The following is a 27,426-nucleotide window of genomic DNA, read 5'->3' on the forward strand; positions in this document are numbered from 1 at the left end:
CGGCCAGGAAGGAAGGAGGGAGGGCCGGGATGGACGGCGTCAGCACGACCTTCATCGCCATCGCCGCGCAGGCCGGGCTCCGTCTCCTGCCTCCACCCACCGGCAGCAGCGGGCCCTGTGCTGGCCCGACCCAGTTGTGCAGCTGTGCCCTGACACAGGTCCGAGGCCACTCTCGTTTGCAGCGCGTCTGCGCAGCCACCCGGCGAGGCAGCTGGCAGCAAGCCCATGGCCTCTGGCCCCAGAGCTTCGGAGCCGGCTCTTTGCTGAGGCACGCGCTTCCCACGCGGCCTGCAGCGCCTCTCCGGCCCCTTCTGCCAGCCGAGGGGCAGCACGGCTCGCCGGGCAGCGCGTAAGTGCCCAGTACTGGGGCTGGGCGAGGGCGGCAGTGCCCCCGCCAGGGACGAGCAGCCCGCTGTGCCTGCCAGGGAGGCACCGGTCCCCTCGGGATCCTGGAGCCAAGTCCCCAAGCCCGGGGCCTTACCGCACTGCTCTGTCGTCGGCCTGCCCAGGCGTCCCTGCTCAGCCACGGGCAAACGCTACCTGTAGACATCTGCCCCCCACGAAGGGCAGCTCAGAATTTCCCGTTCCCTTTCTTGCTATGAAATTCAAAGCAGCTTATGAGGAAGGTACACTGACTCTCCAGGAGAATAGCTAACTTCTAACCTAACCTGTCAGCAGCAATTACGCACCAGTGAACCACAACAGTCACCAGACATGTTTTCCGCATCTTCATGCCCCCCTCAAACCCCAAGTGAAAACACTGCACAGGTCTCAGAGCACCCCGTCACTGTGTCTTCGCGTCCCTCCGAGCCCTACCTGCAGCCGCTCACCCGAGGGCAAATGCCTTGGGGTCGGAGTTCCCTTCACCTGTGCAAAGCTCTAGGGGCGGGCGGAAGGGCAGACGCCCCTGTACCAAAACACAGAGATTTCATAGGAAGTACAACCAAAACCGACCAACCAAACCTGGCTCAATTGCCCTTTGCTACTTGCAGGTGGCAAGCCAGAGAGACAGAACTCAGACAAAGGATCCATACTGGTGACGGCAGTTCAGAAGTGGCACTGAACTGCATCCCACGTGGAAGAAACTTAAATGTTTTTCTGAATCCATAGGCACACAGTGGACCATCAAAAAGTAGTTTATGCTTCCTAAGAAAACATGACAGGAGTTTCATTCCCAGCAATTTACAGAGCTGTTTGTACACATGCATGTAGGGAGCACAGAAATGCGTTGCATCTAAGCATCAGAGTCAATGTATTTCACAACAGATCTAGAGGGGAAGGAGAAAAAGAATCAGCCACCCCCACCAACAGCCTCAAAGAGCATTTTAAGCTGTCTCGCAGAAGCACAGAGCAAAAATTCTGCCAGAGAGCAGTGTCTGCTCACGGACAGATCTGCACTTGCATCAGTATTCACAGAGTGTCAGCAGGCTAGGCTAGGAACAGCTCTGTTCATGACATCACGACTGGACTCGAGTCCCAAGTGCAAGAACAGGCGATGCGATCACTCCATCTCTGTTAGCACTAATGAAAGCTCGTCTCTTCACTGACACCAGGCTGCCCAAAATCAAATGAAATGCTCTTATCTTCTCTGATGCCTATTAACCATAATACAACCACTTCTCCAGAAGTGACCTTTTTAAACAACACAGATTTTTCTTCTTGTTTGCTACTCTCTAGTGGCTGGGTACCATTAAAATCTGTCTGGTTTCCATGCCCCAGCCAAACGCTCTGCAAGGGACGTCACGGGTTAAGGCCATTAAGAAGAGGCGAGCTGGCCCAATTCTCCAAGTCGGCGACTACTTACTGATGCTCCACAGAAAAGGTAATGTGGGCAGTGAGTGTCCAGTACCTCTGAATATACAATTAAAATGGCATCTGAGAGATACTGAGAAATATGGGAAGAAAGAGAAGAAAGTAGACAACACTTCACTGTGGACAAGCCCACCTGTGAGCAGTCCTCAGCACCCTTTATTCCAGCCAAAATGCTGGAGGTCTACTGGCTGTCTTCACTTGCAAGAGAATGTTATGAATTTAGCAAATTTTCCATTTTCTAGAATTGAGTTTGATTGCATTACACGCTACTGGTTTCACAATCACAGGGGACACCTCTAAGAACTACTTCTGGGCAACTATTAACCATTTTCCCACACAATGAATGCAGAAAACATACTGGGTAAGAACAACGCAATGGACAAAGCCAGTTGACAAGACTGCTGACCGTGTCAGCATGACAAACAACAATTAAGCAAACGTTAACACTTCACTTAACCCTAAACCCCAGTCTTTCCCTACCTCCATGTAAGTGACATGTATTTACATCTCCACCTCATCAAAAATTGGAGACATTCAGAACAAACCTGCCTGTTTTGGTTAAGCAAACAGAAAACCTCCCCAAATCACAGGGATTAAAATTCCCGAGTGAAAAAGAAGTAGCATATACTGGACTACATGTCCCTTTTTAGGATCATCTAGATTATCTGTCACACTACGGTGAAAGCCACCTGGTCCATCACTACTGATGGTACTGACGACTTACAGTTAGCTGGGAATTTCAAGTATAAGGAGACTGCATGAAGCAAGCATTCCTAGAAGACCTACAAGTTCTGGAAATCTGGAGTTTACATGACTACACTTGCATGGGGGTAGAGCAGGGTGGGTTCACTTTTCTCCTTTTCATTACAGGAAGCAGATATTTAGCTCGGTTTAAGCCAAGTTAGCACTCTCTCTCTCTGTTTCAGCAGACAAAGCGCCGTACGACAACGGCCAACAGTAAGCAGCAGCCACCCGAACGCCATCGGTACCTGGATGTATCGCAAGGCACTCCTTAGGACGCTGAGGTTTGAGGTCTTCTTGTCGTCTACGTTGGGGATGTTGCGTTTTAATGTCTCAAAGCATTCTTTCAAATGCGCACGTCTAAAGAAAACACAGGTGGTTTGTCAGCTTGTGAGCACACACCAGAAATCAATTTCACAGAGGGCTAAAGCTTAATTTGGGCCTTAATCCAGCAAAGCACTTACACATGTGCATAGCAGTCACCGGGACTACCTGCATGCTTAACACTGCACCTCCTCAATCCAGCAGACAGGCTATGGGTTGTGCCTTGTGCGGCTTGGATTCTAGTCCTAGCTTTGTCAGGAAACCATTGTGCGATCTTAAATAAAATATCACGTCTCCCTGTGCTGTTCTTTTCACTTTCACCACATTTCTCATTTGGCTATTTAGGCTACAAGAGCGTCAGATCAGGAACTGGTCTTTATTCTGTATTCTCGCTGCACACTTGGTTAGTTTATTACTTCAAGTCAAGTAAGAAATTACACCGTTATGCACGTGGGGATTTACTTTGCAGGATCAGGGCTTTGCAGGGTTATCGTAATGTAATTATGCAGCCAAATAAAACATACTGGGAAGCAAGAGATGCAGAATTGAGCTATAAGAAAGCAAAGCAATATTGCAAGATTCATTAAAAGTAACTAAGAATTTCGTTCAAGTCATTTGTTAAAAACAAAAGCAAAAAACCCAAGCCAAACAAATATTGACAGACTATAGGCCAAAAAATAAATAAAAAGTGAAAGGGAATTATAATTGAAAAAAAGCAAAACCCTGGCTTTCTACGCACCTGTTCTTCTCCAATTTATTATGTACTTCCCTGGTCCCAACCCTGTAACCCAAACAGAACAAAGATAAACTCAGTGTCAGGTTTAAAACTATTGCCATTCAACCTCTACGTTCAGCAGCGTGTGTGTCTAGGATATAGAGGTAAATATTAAAGAACAATAGCGTTGTTGAGATATCGCTGGTTTAGTATTATTTGCATACATAATCTACCTGTACTCTACCAAGATAAAATCCATACTTCACACGCATTTAGAGGGGATAAGCATTACCCACAGGCTGCACACAAGCTACAAGGAGGTACCGGTATAACGCGTCTATGTGTACGCAGACAGGGCCACTACCAGCAACAGGAAGAGACACCAAGTATGAATTGTACTTTTTTGTACAGTCCTGGATAGCCCAGATTCTGACCCATTTCTGATCTACGCCTACACTCCAGAGGGGTGAGATTTATCCGGTTGCAAATTAAAGTATACATGACTTGGCAGACATACTTCAAACCTCTTTCATTTTTATTGTGCCTGAAATAACACAGCCAAACATAAGTATGAAGTGAAGTAATCCAGGAACCCTCCAGTCACTGCTCAAGGGAAAACCAGGGTCGACTTCTGTTTCTGGGGGTTCTGGTCTGTCCCTACCTCCCCAGATCACAGGAGAACTCCTAGGAAAGGCCAAATTCACGTTGCCTTAGTTCTGCAGCTACAATAATGATAAAGTACATGAGCATGCTCATGGAGAGTTTGAGTATCTTCTACATAGTATGCAAAGTGATTATTTGCTTTTGGTGCTTTTGGTTGAAAACGCACCGACAGCGAGGCGAGTGTTTCAGGAGGTGGGTTAATATTTAATAACTGTTCAGGTGTTTAAAAATAAATATTTGACAGCCTTTTCCCACGAAACATTTACAAGCTGGAAAAAGCGCCTTTCCAGTGCTTACACCCAGAAGTAGCTCTTCTCAGAGGAGCGGGGAGACGAAGCGCACCCCCCTGGGGCACCCCGGCGCAGCGCTGTCAGCGACCCCTGCAACCCGCCCCAGCCCCAGCGACCCCGCGGGGCCAGGGCTGCCCCAGCTGGGGGCACGGCACCGCTGCGTGCCTGGGGCCAGAGCCCGGCCCAGCCCCCTGGGCCCCACTCACCCTGACCAAAGCACGCGTCCACGCGCCAGCCCTGCAGCTGAGCGGTTTATAGACAAGGGCTAAAGATCACCAACTTTCTACGAGGAGTTGTACTGGCATTTTACACAGGCTTTTATCTTTGCAAAGTTTTATCTGCGTTATTTCCACCGTCTCCTTCCATGCTGTAGGATCTCTACTCTCCGGAAGACACTAGGAACCCTTTTCTTGCCCGCTGCATCGTCCGTCTCCTGGTCCCGCAGGATGACAGCAGCACTGCTGCTCGGGGACAGGCCGGTGCCACCTCACGGCTCGCGCTCCTCCCGTGCTGCCTTACAGGGGATCGGAGCGAACGCGGGGGACCCCAGGAAAAGCAAGCGAGCTGCCAGGCTCCAGCCTGCTCAGCTCCAGCGGGCAGGGGGCAAACAGCAAGGCCAGATTTTGACCTGGCCAAAACATCTCTCCCGAGCAGGCGGCTTTGGAGAGAGGACTGCCCTTTGCCCAGCTCCCACTGGCACTAGTTTGGGTGGGGAGGACCAGAGAGACGAGAAGCAGCTCGAGCCCTGCCCTGCAGGACGAGCTGGCCGCCACAACATGGCTTGGCAGGAGGTGGCACCGGTCCCCAGCACCTCCTCTGGATCCCCGAGCAGAGCCCGCCGCCTGGCCCCGGCCCCAAGGCAGGGCACGGCACGCAGCGATGTCCCACCCAGCGCCCCAAGAGCCCTGCGGGGTTAGCCCCCCCATTCTGGGCAGTCCCAAAGAAACACCATCAGCTGCAGGCAGTGGGATAATGGTCAGAGGTCTGGTAACAGGGCCCAGGAGAAAGACCTAAGAGATCCAGGTCATTTATCCTGCAGAAAGGAAGACTGCAGGGGGCAAAGGAAAGAGGTAAAAGGTTGCTACAAAGAGGAAGGGAATCATTTCTTCTCCCAGTCCATTGGAAATAGCACAAGAAACAACACCAGGCTACGCACTAGCATGCTGTGCTCTGGAGCCAAAGTCCTTAAGAACAAGCTAGATGCTGACCAGGAGCAACACCAGAGTCACAAGCCCTGTCTGAGGGTGGGGACAGAGTAAACAGCCTTGAGTCCCTTCCAGCTCCAGGAGGCCCTCGGCAACTCATGTGATCTCTGTCCTGGGAGACAACTTCCCAGAGCACAGTCCAGCGTTCAAGAAAGTTCCTGCAAGGGCTGCTGCGCGACTTCCCTGACCACCATAAGGAGAGCTCTTTTGCCCAAAGCTGATCACCGGATGCTGCCTGAGGTCAGGCAGGCTGGGCCTTGCTTCCTAACACACTTCTGGCTTGGGGGAGAAAACAAACAAACAAAAAAAAACTTGTATACTCTAGTTGGGGGGGGGGGGGGAATGAAAAACACCAAGCTAAGAAACTGTGCAATCAAAAAAACCAAACAGCCACCCAAACATCCCTGGGTCTCGGTATTTCTGATCTAACAGCTCTTCACAAAAGCAGCAGCTGCTCGGGGTCGCTGCAGCGTTCGGGCACCGCCGCTGCCTGTCCCTGCTCGGAAGGCTCCGCACGCAGCACGCACTCACCCTCCGGGCCGCTTCTTCTGCTCGTTTGGCTTCACATCTTCCGCCGGAGCCAGCTTCAGGGCGCCGAGCTGCGGGGCTGCTCCCGGGTGCTGCAGGGGCTGGTGAGGCTGGGGCTGGATCGGCTGCTGAACCACATGGTGCTGGGAGATGGCCAGGACCGGCGCCGCGTAGTGCTGGAGCTGCTTGGGGCTGCCCGACGGCGGGGTTGCAGCCTTCCCGTCCGCGAGGAGCGGGCCCGGCGGCCGCTGGATGACCGGCGCCACCGAAGGCGCTTCCTTGGTGACGCCGGGAGTGCTTACGAGGGGCTGGTGGCGCTGCACGAGCGGCGGGGACAGCGCGGCCTGGGCTGCCGGCTGCGGGGGGCTGGTAACGACCGGGATGGGGATGACGGAGATGGGGGCTGCCAGCGGCGGGGGCGGCGGCGGGGCCGGGGCGGGGGGCGAGATGGGCACCAGCAGCTCGCCCCGCGGCTCCTCCAGGGGGACGGCGTGGTTGGCCCGCGGCGCGCTGGCCTTCCGCTGCTCCTGCTCTCGCTCCAGGCGGAGCTTCTCGTGCTTCTCATTCTCGTCTGGAAGAGAAAGGGGACACCGCCAGTGAGTAACGGGACTCCCCGGCACGGCGTCTCCCACCCCGCATCTCCCACCCTGGCCTCTCCAGGGACCTGTCACGTAACGGCTCCACCACCGAGCGGCGAGCCGAGGCCTTGCCCCAGGCACACCGTACGGCGGCTGCGGGAGCTGGGGATCAGCCCTGTGCTCCGGCAGTGCTTCACCTCCCACTCACGACCCTTTTGCTCCAGCACACATCTTACACACGCCATGGGTGCTGCCCCCGAATTCCGCCCTCAGAGCGATCGGCCGGGGTGACTGCTGGCTGCCCTGCTACTGGCAGGTGGAAAGGAGCTGGCCGCCCCACCAACGCCTCCTCGCCCCACCCCAGCGCCCAAATTGCAAGGCAAGAGGAAAAAATGACCACGCCAAACGAGACCCCACAGCCCTGAGACACGGTGTGCCTGCGGCGCAGGAGGGCGCGCTGCTGGCATGGGGGGACGAAAGGTAGCACCTCCAACCTGCCGCCCCCCTCGGTTCTGGGGTGCGGGCAGAAATCTGTAGTGCCGGTACTGACAAAATCGGAGAGAATTTGTTTATTTTATTCCACGCTTCTCCCCAACAGCCCATACATGTGCAAAGCGGGGAGGAATAGGGAGACAAAGGAACCGATGCCAGTGGGAGCTGGGCTGTCCTGGTCCTCGCAGGCGCGGGCAGTGACGGCCGCAGCCCCCGGCACCGCTCCCTTCCACAACCCCGCCCGGAGCCCCCGCTTACATCTGCGTACGAACGGCACAAGGAACCAACCCACAGCAAAACATTTCTGCTCTTCCTCTTCTGTGCTTACACCGGACCTTTTGCAAAGGAGCCAGCCCTGGCCCTGCCGGCATCACATGGACGGGGTCGTCCCCTCCCGGGGCATCGAGGAAGGGCCTGGAGCAGGGCCCAACAGCACCCCGGGCACAGAGGCCAGGCCCCGCAGCCACGCGTGGGGCCGGGCGGGCTCCTTGGGCTGCAATACCACATCTTGTGCCCTCAAGTGGACAGGGTAACTCAACAGGCTTTCCATCGATACGAACCCGTGCGGGCGTTTTTCTGCTGCTGTGGACTTTACTCGAGCTCCTAAACTTCCCTTTGATGTAGCTGTTCCTATATGTTTCTAGAACACCAGACAAAGTAAATGAAATCTGTGTGGCCCGACTAGCAAAATAAACCTCATTAATGCGATCCAGGTCTCTGGCTTTAATTGTGTGAATATGGCACAAACGAAATTTATTTATAAAAGTCCTGTGGCGCCACTGGCCCCGGCATCCAGACATCTCGCGGCCTTAACCAAACACCTCCCCGTGCGCTGCCCACGAAGCTCAGTGCATGCCATTCCCGACAGCTGGCGAGGAGCTGCAAGAATAACTGGTACGCTAACAGCAGGCTTCGAGCCGTGACCTCTTCATAGGAATGTACAAAGACTGGGGGGGAAAAACGTGACTGACTTCATCGAGCACGGGCTGAGAGAAACAAGGCACGCGGTGTGCCGTACTCTTACGCAGTGGGCAATGGCAGGCAATTCAAAGAACTCGCAGACATTTCCTCAAGTTGCCTTCAGCCCAGGTTTCTGCAGCACACCCTCGCACGTCCCCAGCCTTTGTTAAAGCACTCGGGCCCAGCTCGAGTTACGAGACCGAGACAGCAGCAGCACAGGGAATCAGTGGAGTGCTGGCTCTGCCTGAGCTCTGACTGCGCCGTGCGAGTGTGCCCGTGCTGAATTCATCCTGCACCGGCCTCTGGCAGCAGCCTCACCCCAGCAGAGCGCAGGGCCCGTTCGGCCGGGGTGCGTGCCGATGGCAAGGCTTCCCAGGGCATCAACAGGGGCCGGCAGTGAAATTCCTACAACAAACCGTTTTTTGTTCGCTCAGGAAGCCAAGAGAACAGGAAAGAAAGGTTACGAGCAAGCATTACTGCTCAGAAATGTTTATGTAAATGTCTCTGCGAAGCAGGTGCAGCCCTCAGGCTGCTGACGAGCTGCCAGCAAGGCCTTTGGTGTTGCAAATCTTGAGCTCCCTTAAGCCAAAGAGTTCATTTCAAGGATTGTGTTAGCCAAAATCTGATGCCAGTGAGCCGCTGCCCCTGCATTTGACGTGTTCACTGGCAAAAGGAGCCCAGCTCTCAACTCCCTGCACCGAGGGCAATCGGGCGTCCCTGGGCGGCCTCCACCCACCAGCAGCACTTCCACGCGCTGCCCCGGGCTGGGAAAGTGTCTGCTGCTCGCCTTGTACCCACAGCCTGCAAGCAAACTGAAGACACCCTTCACAAAGGCCCCTCAGAGCTCTTGATTTTCCCATCGAAAGTAAGTTCCCCAGCTTTCCTTCCGAGCCGCAGACCAAGGTGAGGACTGGCAGCCCGAGCGACCAGCGCGGGGTCCAGCCCGCAGAACGCACGCGGTGCTGCGGGGGGTCACGGGCTCGGAGGGGTAGCTGGGCTGGCAGGTGCACACAAAATTGTGTGATTTCAGCTCCTTCTTGACACTCTCAGCAAAGGGACTGAGGACCGAATGGCTCAAGGCAGCCCAACAGCCCCGCAGATCCTCGGGGGTCTGAACTGCAGCCGAGACGGGCGGGACCGGGGCTCTCCCGGTCTCACAGCACAGCTCCTGCGAGAGGCTGCGGGCTGCAGGGTGCTGCCAGACCTCCCGGCCGCGTGTAGCACAGCAGTGACAGCAGTGCCAGCAGCAGCAGGAGGAAACGGCAGATCTTGGCACAGGAGGGCAAAGAAACAGGGTCAACAATCCCTGACCGGTGGACTGCTGCTATTTTGGGGCCCTGATGATCCAGGAATACACAGTGCCAGGGACTCTTAACTTCGTCATCTAATAATCTGCCAGGTTTAAATTTATCTCCTGCCTTGGCCTGCCCTGGGAACACCTCCCACCCACACGGCCATAGCGGGGCCGCGGTGCAGGCTCCTGGCAGCTGCGCTGGGGACCAGGGGCGAGCTGCCCGCCCGTGGCAGCACGGTGATCATCAAAATTAGAGTGGCCCAAGTGTCTTTTGGGCCTTTGGTGATCTCCGTCATCAACTGCAGGTGCTGAGCACTTCTGACTACAAACACCTCCCCCGGCGCTGCTCGGAAAGGTCACTGATGCACGCAGGTTGGTGACTCTTTTCCCCACAGCCCAGCGGTCTGCAGAGGGGAGGAGGAAAAGTCAAAAGAGATCCTGTTGAGTGTCACGACCAGATCTTAGCCCAACTTTCTGGCAGTACCTGCACGGACATATTTTTGCCATCTGGTGTTCCAGCTCAGCTCCTACATGGCGCATGCCAGCAGCCAGCATCTCCCCGGCACGCCGCGGGCACTGGAGGCGCAGCCAGGGGCCTGGGGACGATGCCGCAGAGACGAGCGTCGCTTGGCAGCGCCTGGGCACGCCTGTGTGAGAGCCAGCGGCGACTGCCCAAAGAAATACCTGCTCCTACCAGCTCCTTCCGACGGGAGATTCCCCTGCAGAAAAGGGGAAGAAGGGACTCTGCAGAAGTGAGGGGGGAAGATGCGGAACTGCCGTTCCTCTTCCCACTCTTGCCCCATCCCCGCGTGGTGCGGCACAATTCGTTTGATTGCTCATTATCAAATAAATAAGGCTCCTATTTCCTCATTCCTACGTACAACCGAGGCTGTTCTCTGGGCTGCACTTGTAGGGGAGGCCAGCCACGCTAGAGAAGGCGCAGTCTGACTCAGGGCTGAGTCACTCAGATGGTGCTGACATAAGAGGACACGCCAGGGAACAGCCGTGGCACTTCCAAGTGCCTGGAAACGAGCTGGAGCCGTGACAAAGCTGTGACCCCTTTACCTGGGTGCCTCTGAACCGTGGCTGACATCAGCAGAACACGAGCCCCGTTCCCCTCTCCCATCTCTGCCAGAACCCCTGTTTCCTTACCCCTCTCCCAGCTCAGGAGTCTCGCTGCGAGGACGTGCCCGGCGCTGAGGAGCGCGGCGCTCAGTGTGGAGTCTGGAGGCTGCCGCTGGGCGCTGCCGCGCTCGGCCATGGCGTGGTGAAATCAGCCCGCGCCTCCGCACCGCTGCTCCTCCGCCAGCCACACACAGCATCCCCAAAACCCTCCTCCCTTCAGCAAGACTCCCCTGGCCGGCTGCTGCTGACCCGGGGGCCACGTTCAGGTGTCAGCCTAGACCCGGTGCCCCATCTTCCTTCCCACCAACAGAGGCTGGCGCACGAGTCCTGCGCTCTTCCAGGAAGACTAGGTCGTATTTTAAAGTGTGCTACTGGCAAAGGATTCAGAAGCTGGTGACGTACTCCTGGGGAGTAAGAGCTCATCAGCCTTCCCGGGATTTCAATTCTGTGGCTTTTAAATTTTGGTAAAACTCATGGTTTAAGTATTTCCTGGTTTCAGGCCCACCTGAGACTGACTGGTGAGCCACCTCGGTGTGCTGACACCGCACGCTTCTCAGGCCTTATCTGCAGAAGGCGTCACCATCCCGTGGTAACAACAGAAAACCTTTGATCTGCATTTTCTCAGCCAGAGGGTTATGACACATTTATGCCCTACCTGTAAAAGCAAAGGAAAACCAGCGTTCGCATACACCACCCCTCCTTAGTACCAACAGCACGGACCGTCGGTGGTTTCAGCGTGACGGGTTTAGCTCTAACTCCAGAGATCACAAGGACCCCGGTACCCAAGCCTGAGGTAAATTAGAGAAATGACAAGATGACCCTGGTAAGAGAAGGCGGGGAGCAGACATACTTCATTCCTACTTCACCGAGACAGAGGCCTTACCAAGCAGTGAGCATTTCCCCCCACCAAGGCCATCGAGGCTCCTGGAACACGGGAAGGAAGGTTGGAAAGACCCAAGAAATCTTGCGGTTCACCTTCCAAGGCCCAGCAAAGAATCAACCATAACGAAGTAACACCTTACAGATGTTTTCTCAACACAACAACTACCCAAATCTCTATGGATAGTTTATCTCATGCCTAAGTTTGCTATTCCAGTGCCTAACTGAAACCCTGATTCAGCCCCAGGTGGTCATTTTAGCTGCGTCTTAGTTACAACTAGCTCCTGGTGGAAAGAAGAAAGAAATAAAGGATTTTGCATTACTAGAAGGGAAAAGAAAGTGGATCAAGACCACTAAAAAAACATCTTGGACAGCCTCATCTATACGCAGCCACCTGCATTGCCTTCGAGCAGCAAGGGTGCAGAGCTTGCCACGCTTTCTCTGCGGTAGCACCAACGCCTGGCAGGCTGGCCAGGGGGCACGGCTTGTGCCTGTGCTGAGCTCGGGGATGTGCACGGAAAGGCAGCGGCTCTGGCAGCAGGAGGAGCTCGCAGAGCCCGGGGCTCCCTCCTGCCCCCTGCGCTGCCCGCGGAGCTCTACCTGGGCAGGCAATCGGCAGAGCTCTCTCGATGATGTTACCTCAGTGCTTTTCTACCGTGCATCAGCAGTTTTAAGAAACACAAAGACAAAGTCATGTACTCTGATAAGCGGTTATTTTCAAGCTGAGCAGCTTCTATGTTCGGAGCAGGACGTGGCACGAAGGCAGCCAGGGTCCCATCCCATCTTCTCCAAGGCACGAGAGAAACCAGAGAAACCGCTGCCTCCCCTGCGAGCCTGCAGACCCATACAGGATCACCAGCGTGCCTCCAACAGGCCAGCCAGACAAGGGCAAACCTGTGCTCTTGGAAGGAAGAAGCGCCCAGCCGCTTGCTGCGCCCCCGCAACCGCGCAGAGCTCCGAGACCTGACCGCAGCCCCGCGGGACGCAGCTGGCGCGCTGAGCAGAGCCCCGCTCGCGTCTCACACCTACCAGGTAGGACTGAGGCAGACACGGGCTAGGCGACTCCATGTCACACACTGAGTCACGGCCAAACCGGACCTGTCGGTCACTTCCCACCTGCGGGACAGGAGCTCCCGTAACAGTCCTGGGCCCTGCAACCACAGCCCGCCGCTGTGGCCTGCGCCAGGGCCGCACCGGGGGCGCCTCCGCAGGAGCTGACACCAGCCGGCTGTCCTCAGCAGAAGGAACGAACCACACAGTCACCCTGCAGATCCCACCTCCGTAACAGAACAAGAGAAGTCCACGGGCACCTGCAGAAGGCGCGGCGTGCTCCGCGGGTGCCCGGCTGCGTGACAAGGGCCAGGAGCTGGAGCCATGCCACAGGCAGAGCGACGGCACGCTGCCTGCCACGAGCACGGCGCTACCGCCGGGGCGCTGCACACCGCGGCCCTATCGCAGAACAACGCTGCTGCAAACCAGCCACGGAGCGGGCAAGGAATTCAGATGGCCCCGTCCACACCCCGTTTGGAAAGGCAGGAGGGCTACACAGAGGGGCGCTGAGCTTCATCCCTGTCGCAGTACCCGCCGCCGGCCTCAAGCACCAACCCCCTCACCTGCCCCCAGAAACGCCAGCGCGCTCGCTTTTATCTCGCCCTGCCCCGGGACACCGGGAACGCCCCTTCCAGCAGCAGAGCTCTGGTGCACGACGCACGCACCAGCACATGGCACAGCCACGGCTGCAGGGCTGCCACCGCCGTGTCGGCTCTCGGGAGGAACCACCAGACCTGCGCCTTGCTTCACAGCCGACCCTGAGCGCACGGACACGGGGGAACGACCTCACCAACCCTGCCAGGCACACCAAGAAGACCAGAAATAGAAGGACTGAGAAAGCACGAGGGGATCCCGAGTTCTGGAGGGATAAATGCACATAGAGGGAGGTTGTTCCTCTTTGCAGGGACCACACAGGGCACGAGCGAAACCAGCCGAGGTACACAAGCAGAGGAGCAGCTCTGTGCTGCAGCCTGGGGCTTCCCGTACCGCACCCCGCACACACCCGGGCAGGATGCGGGCACCAGGCAGCCCCACAGCACTTCTTGCCCAAGGGGGGGCAGCTGTGGTCGGGCACCTCGGCTCTTCCGCCTGTGACCTCTCAGCGTGGCTGCAAAACGCAGCCGAGGACTGGAAGCACTGCGAAGCCCAGCGGTGAAACACGAGGCGTCAACAAACGAGGGGGAGATGTGCCTGCCTTTGGCAGGGAGCAGCTGCAAGCTGCAGGCAGTGCTTTGTGTTTGTACGACCGCCCCCAGCCGTGCCTCCCCACGTGCCCATAAGCATGAGGAGGACAGGACGAGGCCAGAAGCGAAGTGCCGCTGGTGGGCAGCTCCGCAGCTCCCCTCAGACCGCAGCTCGCTCTGCCTCGGCGGCCGGCCGTGCCCGCGGGAGCAGCAGCTCCAGGCACCACGGAGCTGAAGCGGCCGCAGGAAGGTTTGCCCGGAGCTGAGGTTTCCGCAGGAACACCCCGACCCTCGCAGCCCCCAGCGGCCGCGCCACTGCACCGACACCATCCCTGCTGGCGGCTCAGCGCCCGCGTGCCCTGGTGCCACGGGGAGAACTTCTCGGCGGTCACCGGAGCTGCTGCGTGCATGGGAAGGGAACTCAGCTGCAGCCCGATGGAACTTCCCGCTTCACCAGCACGCTGCCCCGATGCCGGGACCGCAGCACACCGCTGCTGAAGCCGAGATCGGGCGCATCCTGCCTGCGGTGGTGGCGAGGGGGCAGCGACCGCTGCCGAATGACCGCCCTGCGCACCTCCAGCAGCCGCCTGTGGCTGTCAGCAGCACCGGAGCCTGGAGCGAAGACTGTGTGTGTGCAGCGCCTGTCATCCATCAGAGGACCTTCCGCAAAGGACCACATCTCATTCTAGTGGGGACACGATGGGCTCGACACAGGAGAACAGCACCAGTGGGGACACTGGGACCAGGCACGGCCCAGGGCCAGCGCTGCACCAGCCGGGATTCCTGCTTTTCACACCCCCTCGACCCCCTGAAAATCAACAGGGCATCTAAAATACCCGAAAGCACGAAGTTTCAAACAAGCCCCAAGGAAACCCTTCGCATGTTGAACAGGATTGCACCGTGGGACTCACGCCACGAGATCAGAGCTCCGATCAGTTTTCACAAACGCAGTTCTGGTGTTAGTTTTGGCAGGTCCCACCGTGCCGCTCTGCCCGACGAGGCGGTGACGTGGGGCGTGGGGGGAAGGACCAGCGTGGAGAACATCGCGTCCTGGGGGCCCTGCTGCAGCCTCACAGCCCGTGGCCCGGCACTGAGGCCCGTCACGGAGCACGGCGCCACGCTGCTGACACGGATGCTGGATGGGAGCCTGGGGCTGCTGCCTTCGGTCCCCAGCTCCGCCAGTGCTTTGCTTGTGGCTCAGAGCTTCAGGGGGGCTGCGGGGCCCCCCAGGCCCTGCCATCCTACTCCTGCGGGCACCACCTCCGTCATGGCACCACCAGCAACGGGCGGCAACAGCCGGCCACCTGGGGAAGCAGCCAGCGCTGCGCACGGGGCAGCGGGGCACTGGGAATGAACCCGCACAAGCAGCGGGCACAAAAAAAGGGACATCCCCACGGGCACATCTCAGCGTCTTTGAGGGACGCTCTGTAACCAGGATATCGAAGCCGGGCGGCACTGCGGCCAAGGGAAACCCTTCCGGTCAGCACGCATCTGTTCATCAATCCCACGCAATTACAGCGTGAGCCACAGCGGCAGTTAGATGAGACGGGAAAAGACCAGACTGGGGCGCACCGGGGGTCACTGCCCGCGCTGGCAAAGTTGGGGGAAGGGCAAGGCTTACAGGGTAAGCGAGCAGCACGAAGCGACGCGGAGAGCCCGAGCTTAGCGGGTTGCAGACCAATACGTATGGGAAAAAGCCCTGAGAAAACGAGTACTGGTTACTGGTAATTATAAATAAATGGGTTTTCTCAGACTAAAAATGCTAGCCTGGATCCGGAGCAATCAGACGCCTCTGATCCACACCAAACGTCCCCATGCTCGCAAACAACAGACAAAGGCCCTCAGCTTGGGGGCTTGTGCACGCACGTACGCCCGTACCTACGGGCACGGAAGCCGCGTGTTTACAGAGGAAGGGGCCGCCAGCAGCAGCGCTGCGAGGCCTGCAGGCACGGAGGACGCAGCAGCGCTTCAGAGCCCCGACCCCCGCAGCACTCGGCCAGAGGCGCTGCAGCACGCGGCCGACACGCTGCGGTGCGTGCCCGGGGCGTCCGGCGGGGTCCGTGCTCCCGGGGCTTCACCGTTACAGCACCGGGCGCGTAACGCCCGCCTGCCCCCACCTCCCCGGCCTGTTGCCGGCGTCCCCCACAAGTCAACGGGACCCAGCCGCCGTTATCGCCGGGGTGACCGTTCGCGTAACCGCTGCCGTCGCCCACGGGAACGGCCCCGCCGAGGGCACGGCCACCGCGGCGGTTTCGCTTTCGCTACAGCCCGGGACCCGCGCCCGGCCGCCCCGCACGGCTTCGGGCCCCGCCCGGCCCCGCGCCCTCCCGCTGCCAGCCCAGGTGCCCGGCCCCGAGCCGCACCGCACCGCCCGGGCCCGCGGGGCTGCCGGGGGGCCCCACGCGGAGGGCTCCCGGCTGGAGGCACCCCCGGGCGGGGGCGGCGGCCGCACCGAACCGCGGCTCCCCCGGGGCCGCGCCTCGCCGCCGCCCGCTCGGGGCCCGCCCAGCCCCGCGGCTCCGGGGGGGCTCCCCGAGGGGCTGCGGCCCAGGGGCGGGGGGGGGGGGGGGGGGGGGGGGGGGGGGGGCCGCGCCGGGGATCCCGTCCCAGGGCCCCCTCCCGGGGACCCGCAACGCGCGCGGCGCCCGGGGCTCGGCGGGGCGGGCCCCCGGCACCGCCCCCCACGTGACCCGGCGGCACGAGGCCCCGCGGGAAGGGGCGGGGCCTCCCCCGCGCGCACGTGGAGGGGGGCGGGGCCCGCGGCGTCACGCAGCGGCGGCGCGCCCGGCGGGAGGGGAGGGGCGGGGGCGGCTCCGCGTGCTCCCCCCCCCCCGCGCCGCCCCCCCCCGGCCCCGGCCCCGGCCCCGGCCCCGCTCCCCCCCCCCCGCCCGCCCGCTCCCCCCGGCGCCGGCGCCGCGGCGGGCGCCGGGCCCTTACCACGTGCGTCCCGCTGCTGCTGCTGCGCCTGCCACTCCAGGAACCGCGCCGCCTCCAGCAGCGTCTCGATGCTCATGGCGCGGGCCCCGGCCGCCGCCGCCGCCGCCCGCCCGCTCCTCGGCCCGGCCGCAGGCGCCGCGCCGCCCCGCGGCTCAGCCCCGCCGGCAGCAGCGCTGGCGACAAGATGGCGGGCGGCAACAGCAACACAACGGGCGGGCGCTGGCGCGGCCCCGCTACTACGCGCCGGGCGGCGGCAAAACGCGGCGCGGAGCGGCGGCTCCGCCCGGACGGGGCGGGGCGGGCGGCGCGGGGCGGGGGGGGGGCGGCGGGCGGGGCGCGGGCCCGGCGGCGCCGCGGGGGCGGCCGCGGGGCGCGGGCGGGCGGCGGGCCGGGCCCCGGGGCGGGGGGGGGCGGCGGGCGCGGCGGCGGGGCGGAGCGGGGCCGGGCCGCGCGGCGGGCGATCCGCGCCGGGCTTTGCGGGCCGCCCTCCCCCCGCAGTGCGCCGGCGGCACGCGGCGAGCTGTCAGCGCGGCGGCGGCCAATGGGCGCGCAGCACAACACGGCGTGCTGCACCGCCACATGGGCGCCCCGCGCCGCCGCCGCCCGCCTTAAAGGGGCCGCGCCGCGCCCCGCCCGCGCCGGCCCGGCCCCACCGCGGCGGGAGCGGGGCCGGGGAGCGGCGGGGCCGGGGCGGGCGCCCGGGGGCAGGCGCGCGGCGGGGCCCGGCCGCGGCCGGACGCGGCCGCTCCGTGCCCGCCGCGGGGGAAGCGCCTCGGGCCCGGCCCCGCGCTCCCGGCCCCGCCTGCGGCCCCTGGGGAGCTGCCGCCCGCCGCTCGGCCGCCGCGCTCAGCGCCGTGCCCGCGGGCCCCGGGCGGGCTCCGGGCGGCTCCTCCCGGGCTCCTCCCCGGCCCCCCGCTGTCACCCAGGGGCGTCCCGGCACCGCCGGGCGGGACCCGCGGGCCGTGCCCCTGTGCCCGCCCGGGGCGGCTGCCGGGGGCGTCCCCGGGGCCGCTCAGCCGGCGGGGCCTCAGAGCTCCGGCTCCGTCTGCAGGCCGCTGCCGCGCGCTGCCCGCGACGCCTGCGGCACACGGAGGGGGCTGCGACTGCGCGCCCGGCCCTGGCCGCCGGCCGCGCTCCCCCGGCGGGGCCGGGCCGTGCCGCTCGGCAGCAGCCCCGTGTCGCCGCAGCACCGCACCGCGGCCGGCGCGCGGCTCTCCCGGGGATGGGAACCCTGAGCGGGCGTTTCCGCGGCGCCCCGCGCGGTGCCCTGGCCGCACCCGGCCGTAGTTCGGCCGTGCCGGCACGCGCCGCATCCAGGCCCCGCGGCGGCCGGGCCAAGCGGGGCGCCGAGGGGCGAGCGGCACCCGGCAGCCCCGGGCCGGAGGCCGCCGGCGCAGGGGGGCTGCCGTCGCTCTGCGTGGTGCGGGCCGCCAGGCTTCTGGCACCCCAAAAAGCAGGGCGTGCAGGCAAGGTAACAGAAGGAAAAAACAGAAACAAGCTGACTTGGGCTGCCTGAGAGGGCCGGGAGGAAAGCCGCAGCTGAGGCAAACGTCGTTGCAGCCGAAGCTGGCGGTGAGGGGCGGTTCGCAGGCCAGCTCCGTGTGTGTTACAAGCACAGGAGCCCACAGATTCTTTCTTTAACCGCTGCTCTCTTTTCTCTCATACCACACACAATCCTACAAACCACACAGGTCTACAGAACGTCCTTCTCGAGGGCCCCAGTTTTAAGAAGAATTGCTCCTCTGCTATCCAACTGGATTTACAAAAAATGCCTCTAACAGCAGCGCTCGTGCCATACCCGCCTGCAGCTTTGCGGGCAGCTGCCCAGGCACCACCTGCAGCTCCTGCAAGTGTTACAAACTTTTCAGCAGGTCACAAACAAAACAAAACAAAAAACAACAACCAACATCAGAAAAAAACCCACCCACAATGTCAGAGAAGCTCGCTGAAAACACAGCAGCCAATGGTCTAAAGGAGACAGACGTTAAAAAAAACAGCTCTTGCAAGAAACATTTTCAGATCCTTTTGCACAGTTGGGAGGGGAGCTGTGCTAACTGTTCTCGGAGACAGAACTTTCCTTCTGGCTGTCTAGTAACATCTTGTGCAACACATTAATCTCCACGGAGAGCTGTTTGTTCTGAAACCTCGAGCTCAGCGGGCTCTTGACTGCTAAGCTAGCTCCTGACTTTGGCAGCTGAAAGTATAAATCAGTGCCATTAAACATTCATATCAGAGTGACGTTTCCTGATTAAATTCATTTATTGGAGCTTTTGGAACCACCCGATGCAGCAGCTTGGGAGCATGGCCAAACTCCATCAGCTGTGTATTCATCTACCTCTGGAGGAGCGCGCTGAGGAAGGGTTTCACTGAGTCGTTTGACCCTGTTACCAGGGACAGCAACAAAGCAGCACACTCAGATCATTTGGATTGACTCTGTGAACACTCAGGGAGAGTTTTTAAAACCTTGCGTATGTGCTAAAAGTACAAAGAGCTCCAACTTCTACCCCGTTACGCCCCATGCTTTTAAGGAGAAGACACGGGCTGCGCGTGCAGTAGTACATGGAGCCCAGTCAGAGTTCCAGGGCTGAGGACTCCCAGAATGATAGCGGTTAGCTGTGAAGTCAGAGTCGTCCTTCCCCACAGGCTGCACGGCCTCACGGCCGCTGGTCCGGGTTACTCTGCTCCTCCTTATCGGGCTGCTCCTGGAGACAACGCGCGGGCAGGAAATACTTGCAGGCTGCCGGAGCCTTCCCAGAGAGAGCCACCGAGGCTCTTGCTGTGCAACCTGCGGCACTGCTTCTTCTCCAGGGCCTCCGTGCGGCTCTGCCGGCCTTCGGGAGCTACAGCCGCCCACCACGCCGTCCGACGGGGACAGAAGTACTCCTCAGTCCCCGTCCACAGTTCTGATATTTTCAGTCAAATCCTTTGACTCTCGCTTTTTCTCATCTTCAAAGCTCAGCTGTAATTTACAAAATGAGAGTTTCAAGCTCTCTTCAGGAGCTCCCTTTACAGTATATGTGGTTTGAGAACGCTGGGAATTCTTATTTGTTTAGTATTTTCTATTTAGGCAGTCCTTTCGAAAATATCGGATGGTATTCAGGTGGTACGGATATTAATATTCGGTAATCCAGCAGAAGTAAGTTTAAAATCAATGGAGTTGAGCACGAATGAAAACTCTTCCCGTATTCTTTATTCCCATGTTCTTTATTTTGAGGGTTATTGATGGCATTATATCATCTGAATGGCTTTTGATTCCTTTAGATATATTTATGATCGTGATATACGTACATTGACAGTCCAGGGAGAACAAGCAGTGGTTACAGGTCCCACTGCCTTTCCTTATGTCCACTCTTCCCCAGGATGACCCTGTCTTACAGTGCCACCTATACACAAAACGCCACGAGATCTCCTCATGTCCCAAACATCGTACACCATACTGGGGATATGCCAGACGTTTAAAGAACAACAACTTCAGCTGTGCAGCTCTGGAGGAACAACTGCTACACGGCTGAAGACTTGACCGTCTCCTTCTTCCTGTTACTCTGCTTATTTCCTTTCTGCCTGTACAGCAAACAGCTTCTCCCTGCACGAAACCATCCTCCAAATTTCGGCACCACGTGACCTTTGGTGCATTCAGCTTGCTCGCAGTGCTCACCACCAAGACTTCCCCCAGCTCAGAAGTTACTCACTTCATTTCCTGGCGGGAGGCGCCTGGAGCAGGAGGCGGCGCGAGGCTGCGAGAGCAGCTGCGGGGTGTTTGCGCTGCTGGCACGAGGAGGCTGCTGGCGGCATCCGACCGCCCTGGGGATGGGGAGAACGCGCTGCCCGCACGCTGCAGCTGAGGAGCGGCCCGGTCCCCGAATCTCTGTGCCTGGTGCTCCCGTCCCGACCCTCGCCGCCACTCTGCAGCCTGGAACATCCCACCGAGTCCCTGCGATCACAGAGCGGCGACTGCTCCGCGGGCTTCACACGGCGATTTTGTGGGTTTTGTCTCATCGGGAAGAAGCTTTATGGAACATCCCATCCTAGCTGTGCCTTCTGGCAGAAATAATAATGCCTGAGTGGGAGCTTTTTTACTGCCGCGATGAAGTCGTATCCCAGCCAAAATGAGTTTTCTTTAATTTGAAATATAGTTGGCTTTAGAGCATTTGGGTAATGTAAGATCGTTAAATTTCTTTTTAAACCCTAGCTAAATTACTTTCTAAAGTTAAATAATCCTCACTACTCACACTATTTCTAAACTTCTGCAAGAAGTTATGAGCAACTCAGATAATGGACCTTATGCCACTTCAGCTAAAAGCTCACGTTCTCAGGTTCTCCGTCGTCTACCACTCGTCTCCCTCATTTTGACACTATTTGTTCTCACACGCTTGTCTGTTATTTAGCTCTGCAGCCTAGGTCTTGCCAAAACCTCTGCTAAATGGGGAGTGACCCTGAGCACCGGTGGCAGCGCCAGGACTCAGCTCTGCTTTCTGTGCTCCAGACCCTGAACCCTCATCACCTGCCCAGCTCGGGACCTGCGGCTCTGCTCAGTGCTCGTGAATCTGCTGCGCTCTGCTCCTCCCCTGCGCTGAAAGAACAGCCTCTCACTTCGGGCCTCTGAATAATCCTTCTGGAGTCAGTACTGCTGGAAGTTTTATTGTCTGCTTAAATACTTTGTTGCTCAGGGCCCAAATTATCACTGAACATAAATGATTACATAAGTCTTTTTCCTCCTTTTTTCAGGATACACGCTGGATCAGAAACTACACCAACCGCACTCACGTGAAAGTTGGAGTTTATCTCAGTATTCTCATTCTGAAATTTGTGTTAAATAGAAAAAACCCACAAGGGTGAAAATGATCAGTGCTCTGTCCTGGCGGAAGCATTCTGACATTCCGTGCAATCCTTTTATTTATGGTTTTAATGATGAATAAATTCTTACTGTAACTATTTAACCGTGAGGAGCGGCTAGGCAGAGCTGAGGGGATGAGTGTGTCTCGCACAGGTCTGCGGGTCTGGCTGGAAACCTCCCCGCTGCTGTGTGCAGACACGGTCTGTCCGTCCCCGACATGCCACCCTCGGGCAGCGCGGGGAAGTGCCGGCACCGGCTTCGCAGCGTCTCGGAAACCCTCCAGGTTTCTCCAGGCTTTACCCAGTCATCTCCGTCGTGTGTCCGGTAACTCTGGCAAGGCATAAGGACAGCTCATATTATGCTACGACACGCCTTCCAAAAAATCTCTAGCTGTGAGCTGGAAACATCACAAGCAGAAGTCAGCGTGTCTGCAGGTAACTTGTCCCCGTGGTTAATTACCTGCTCCAACAAAGAGCTGTGCTTCGCTTTCCCTTTGAAGATGACTGAGTTCAGCTTCCAGCCGCTTGGTCTTGCTGCAGCGATCTCTGCTGGCTCAGGGGACTGATCAGTACCTCGTGTTCCTCCCCCAGAAACTTCCAATATTTTGCAATGCAATCATCTTGCAGTCTTCTGGGAAACCAAACGGACTGACTCGTTGACTGTAAAATGTATTAATATGAAACCTCCAGAAGCATTAAAGGTAGGTTTTTGGTTTTTTTTTCACTCTCTCCATTTTTAAACCACTCTTGTGGACACCAAAGCTCTAAAAGCTCTATACAACATATTAGTGTCAATCACATCAACAGCATATACATTAGCCAAATCTCTCTTATTGCTACACCAGCCTTACATACACCCAGGCAGCCATTTGTATGGCTTGCTGCAGCACCGCAGGGACATCATCCCCACAAGCTCCCTTCCTGGCTACTTTCTCCTTAACACCATCCAAGCCCAGTAAGAAATGGGGATGCAAGAGTCTGGGCGAGTGAATCTCATCTGCCTGGTGATGGAGAGGGGTGTGTAAGCGTAAATAGGTCCTGATTTGCTGAGCGAGGTGCCAGCACCCAGACAGCGAGTGCCACTCGTTTGGAGAGGATGCGCAGTGTTTTTCAGAGCTCACGCGGCCGAGCCCCGCGTTGCGCCCTGAGCCGCAGAGCCCTCACTGCCGCCTCCGTCGCGCAGCCGCCGCGCTGGGCAGTGATCTCCAAGTGTGGGTGTTGGTAACGCTGGGGGTAAGCAGGCGCGGCTGAGGCAGGATGCGAGGAGCCACAAGCAGCCATCTATTTCCAGCGCCGAACAATCACTGTCAATAACCCCACCGCAAATGTCAGCCTCTGACACGGTGTCAATATCGCATTGTGTGAGGATAATGCACCGTCTTGGTAAAGGCCAGCGTAAAGACCAGTTTGCTAGCCAGCATTGTGTGATTAGAATCACGGGGTTTTTCATACATAGGGTCAGTCATTTGATGGATGGAAGCCGGTGCATTTAGGTGAGATCATTACGGCGTTGCTGAATGGCGGCGTTAGGAGTTGTTCAGAGCAGCGCTTCTCAGGCAGCAGGCTGGCCTCTCCGGGGAGGCTGTGACCTCTGAGAGATGCAGGAACTGGTCTGGAGAAAATGGGAAGAAAAATATTTGCTGCTCCCTGCAAGTTCATTTGCTGAGGACTCAGCAAAAGAACACTTAATAGATGCTTCTCGTTTTTGATGATTTAACCAAGGCTGACCCAGCACGAGAGCACAGTCAACACATCCTGGCCCGCTTTGCTGCAGCCAATAAAGAGGAAGAGTATTAAAAATATAATGAAGTTGTTACAGAAATTACATACCCAGCATCAACATCTGTACATGACTTAAACCCATACAGGAGTGTATTAAGCTCTTCAGAGGCAAAGTCTCTGCACAATAATAGTGCGAACAGTCAGATAATTTATGCATCAAGAGGCTATTTTATATATAAATGTATTCCGTAATACACAGGTATGAAAATTAAAGTTTCTGAAGAGCTCAAACCAATCCAATTTGATAAAAGTTCTGAAAAAGGATTTTATTTAGATTTATGATCAACATCTGCACGGTTCTTAAAAAGACAGTCTTCTGTTTCTGTCTGTATGTGCTCATGCTTGTACTGAACATTTGTATACCATAATATATGGCCATGTTAAAATGGGATGGTAGCAAAAGCAGATTTTAAGGAACAACAGCTCTAAAAATCATCCTTTGTGCTTGTGGTAGGATTACATTATTAGACGCTACAAAATGAAACCTCAGTAACGTAAAATAATGTTAGAAAATACCCCCCTTTTCAAAAACAGACACTAAAAAGCAAGAGAATTCAAAGTTCGCCTGTATCTTAAAACAGTCATTGTCCAGAGCTGTTCTGAAGAGGGCCGAAGCAATCGCACTGCCACGATCCAGTTTAGCAGGCGATGTACCCATTAATTATTCAGCATTCTAAAATCTAAAAATCGATGCTTTATGCTGTGTAATCCAGCTTAATGTGACAACCAAAAAGCCAATTTATGAGCAATTCTAGGTTAGGTTTCCCCACAAAGCCTCAAGAACTGAAATTACAAGACAGAGCATGAGAAACGAGCCCTTGCCTCTCCTACACCAGACGCCTGTACCATTTTCTAGGATACACGCTGGGTCGACAGCATGCACCGTGCTGCTCGGTGCTGGCTCCACCCGAACCCTCCTCCCCCTCACAGTACAATTAATAAGGAGCTCTGCATAAAATGCTGACGTGAGTCTTTTTAAATGTCCGTACTCCCTGAAGTAGTAATTCTGTTACCGCTCAAGTCCTCGCATACCTCGCTGTTGTTTCTAAGTTTTCGTGGCATGAATCACAGAAAGGGAGAAGCAATAGACAGCGCCGGCAAACTCCGACCTGCACAGATTACTGACAGTGGCATCGCTGCAATCAACCTAAATAGTAGCTGTACATAAACAAACAGACAATAATAGATAGTAAATTCATCTGCATTCCCTCCAGGACCGAGCATACGATCAGGGCTTAAATAATTAATGCTCTGGGCTTATGATGTACCTTTCACCCCGGGATCTCAAAGCACTTTGCAGCGTGTGGGGAAAGATTTTTATTTTGCTGGAGAAAATAGGGTAGAGGAAGATTAACTGATTGGCCAAGGTCATGCTGCGTTAACATTTCCTTTCTGCTTACCATTTAACTGGATAGCTGCTATGACCTTGTAAAGCTAAAAGAAGGCTGCGTTTAAAGCTAACAATGTAAAGATAATCTCCCTTAAAGTGTGCCATATGGTTGTGATTAGGCAAAGGAAAAAGCTTCAGAATGGCTGGTCATGCGAGTGTTTACAGTGTTCTCTGGGGTACAATAGCTGAAATTTTCAGCAGAGCCTAGAGAAATAGATGCAAAACTCCCCCACTATTTCAAGAAAAAATGGTTACTCAGCATCCCCGGGACCTGCTGAGAACATCAAGCCTGTGTATCTACGGACGCTTCCCAATCAGAAGAAATGCAGTGCTACGGCGAGATCGCGGAAGGTCCTTTCCCATGGCAGGTTTGATCCAGGACACTCGAGATGTCACCGCAAAGCCTTAAGACAAATATTTCGGCATCGGACATGTATTTTATCATTGCTACACCTGTGCCCTTCACTTTCAGGGCGCTCCCCACCACCTCCTGCTGCCACAACCCCGGAGCACGGTGTTGAGGCGGGCGGGAGGGCTTGGGACCACGGCCGTCGGCCATGCTCCTGCTGGCGTGAGCGAGGGCGCCCACGGTGCACGTGCTGCCCGCCTCCGGGTGCAGGCAGCAGCGGGCGCCTCCCCAAGCAGGGCCTGGTGGCTGCAGCCCGCACATGTTGGCCTCGAGGGGAGCGCTGCCCGCCAGCACAGCCTCGCCTCCAGCCCGCGTTTGGCTGGGCCGCCACCCTCCCGCGGGGCAGACAAACCGAACTTCTTCCCAGTGGGTTTTCAAGGCGAGGAGGATGCTGTAGCATTTAACTGTCTTTTGTCGTCGCCCTAAACTGATTCTGCAAAGCTGCGCCAGCCGCAAGCACCGCTCAGACGGGCTCCGAGCAATGGGCTACAGAAACGGAGCCACTTGACTTGGCAGGGAAATAAAACAATCCCTTCTCGCTGCGCAGCTCCCCCAGCAATGAGTCAGTAGGCCTGACGGAACAGAAAACACGAGTTGCCATAGAAACTCTCATGCCTTCCACCAGGAGGAGAAAAAAATGTAGGCCAATATTTCTGCTTAGCTGGCTCCTGTTCTCGGTCTGCTACTCGGCCCGCCTGGATCCCAGGGCTGCGTTAACAACCCGGATTTGGTTTGCCCCCCACTGAGAAGCGCCCGTGCCCCCACCGCCTTGGAAAGCTGCTGCTCTGCGTGTGCACAGGTGTGTGTGCAGGCACACAACACGCACAGACGCTCACAGACACATACACAGACACACACACACACACACTGGCCGAGGCCGTGCCAAGGGGCCGTTGCGGTGTTGCTGTGAAGCAGGAGCCCGGCTGCCCGCGGCGAGCTCAGCTGCTGGAGCGCCGGGAGCGCGGCACCGCTGGCAGCAGCAAGCGGCACCTCCGTCGTGGTCACACTGCGGGCATGGCAGGGGACAAGCAGAGGGTGACGAACGGAAGGTTCCCATGGGGTTGCTGCGGCCGCCTCTCATCTAAACCAACACCTCTCCTCCCCGCTGCAGTTCTGCACCCCCGCCTTGGGCACCAAGACCCTCCCGGGCAGTCCCGGTGCGGCAGGAGAGCAGCGGCAGCAGCAGGGGTCCCACTCCCCTCCTCCCCTGCCAGCCCCATCAAGGAAGCGCTGTGCCCTAACTGCGATCCTCGGAAACAGGGGTACTTCACGAACAGTGATTGAAATGACGGAGGAAGCACATGCCTCCACAGCAGGACGCCTGCCCAGCCACTAAAAGCCCAGAGACGTACTTTTCTGCCCCGTCCGACAGTCCCCAGAAAGCACGGGAGCAGGTGCGTAACGCAAAGGGCCGCCCGTTTGTGATGGACCGACCCGGGGTCTGACAGCTGGAGGGACAGGTGGCTGCTGGTAACTCCTCCGTTCCAAAAGGATTCTTTGGTCCGGGCGGAGGAGGAGGAGATCTCAGTCTGAGAGTGATCTATGTCACCTGAGCAGTGATGTGACTGCTAGGTTTAATATCATTTTCAAACCCCTCCAGGTAAAGACAGCTTAATGCAATTACCCACTGATTGCAAGTGAAGGAACATCCCTAAAAACCAACTCCTACAACACATTTACTTCAAGAGAATCTTGAAGGAAAAGTTTTCTTTTTGCTCTGAAATTATGAGTGAAATAAGACCAAAGAACTAATGGAACTGCTTTACTCTTTGAGCAATTGCAGTCTGCAGCAGCACAGAGCCCTCCTGCCGCACTGAGAGCTGCATGAAGTGATGCTGGCATGGGCTCGACCCTTGGTGAGGGCATAAACGAAAGCAACACTCTTATAACAGCGCTGGCGTTACTGCCTCGGAAAGAATCCACTGGTTCCCACTTCCAAATGTATTTCGCTCGTGCCCTGTAACTGATCCAGTCTGAGTACTCGTCCCACTATAAAAACAGTAACAGTGATTTTGAAATGTAAACCACAAGTCAAGTGCAAACATTGCCACTGGAGCAGCAACTGGTAGCTCCACATACGCCGAATTCCCCAGTCTGAAGACACGACGAGCACGACTCATTGCGCCCGACGTTGCTCTGCTGCCCAGCGCCAGCAGCTGAGCCGTGCCACGCGCCGTGTCCCTGGTGCCCACTTCGCCGGGCGCTCCGAGCACCGCAGGCACCGCACGCCCCTGC

The 27,426-nt window shown here is 57.5% G+C and overlaps 1 protein-coding gene and 1 long non-coding RNA gene across 3 annotated transcripts in view; one reads left to right on the top strand and one right to left on the bottom strand.

The window, feature by feature from the left end:
• Positions 1-16,853, bottom strand: part of MNT (MAX network transcriptional repressor) — a 39,241-nt gene extending 22,388 nt beyond the window's left edge. Inside the window, exons 1-4 of one of the 2 annotated variants that reach the window (XM_035561097.2) lie at positions 16,778-16,853; positions 6,282-6,849; positions 3,617-3,658; positions 2,802-2,913 (exon numbers count right to left, since the gene is read on the bottom strand). In XM_035561097.2, the coding sequence (XP_035416990.1) occupies positions 2,802-2,913; positions 3,617-3,658; positions 6,282-6,849; positions 16,778-16,853 (798 nt within the window). Of the gene's footprint in view, positions 1-2,801; positions 2,914-3,616; positions 3,659-6,281; positions 6,850-10,754; positions 13,440-16,777 lie in introns of those variants that run through there. The other variant, XM_035561096.2, reaches the window with a different exon arrangement.
• A 2,078-nt stretch (positions 16,854-18,931) lies between these two features.
• On the top strand, positions 18,932-22,307 carry LOC118255113 (uncharacterized). Its single transcript, XR_004780877.2, has 3 exons — positions 18,932-20,757; positions 21,163-21,394; positions 21,503-22,307. It is a non-coding gene; the product is annotated as an uncharacterized LOC118255113 (long non-coding RNA).
• Positions 22,308-27,426: the final 5,119 nt, after the last annotated feature.

Source organism: Cygnus atratus, chromosome 20 (genome assembly GCF_013377495.2).
Source record: "Cygnus atratus isolate AKBS03 ecotype Queensland, Australia chromosome 20, CAtr_DNAZoo_HiC_assembly, whole genome shotgun sequence".
NCBI lineage: Eukaryota > Metazoa > Chordata > Aves > Anseriformes > Anatidae > Cygnus > Cygnus atratus.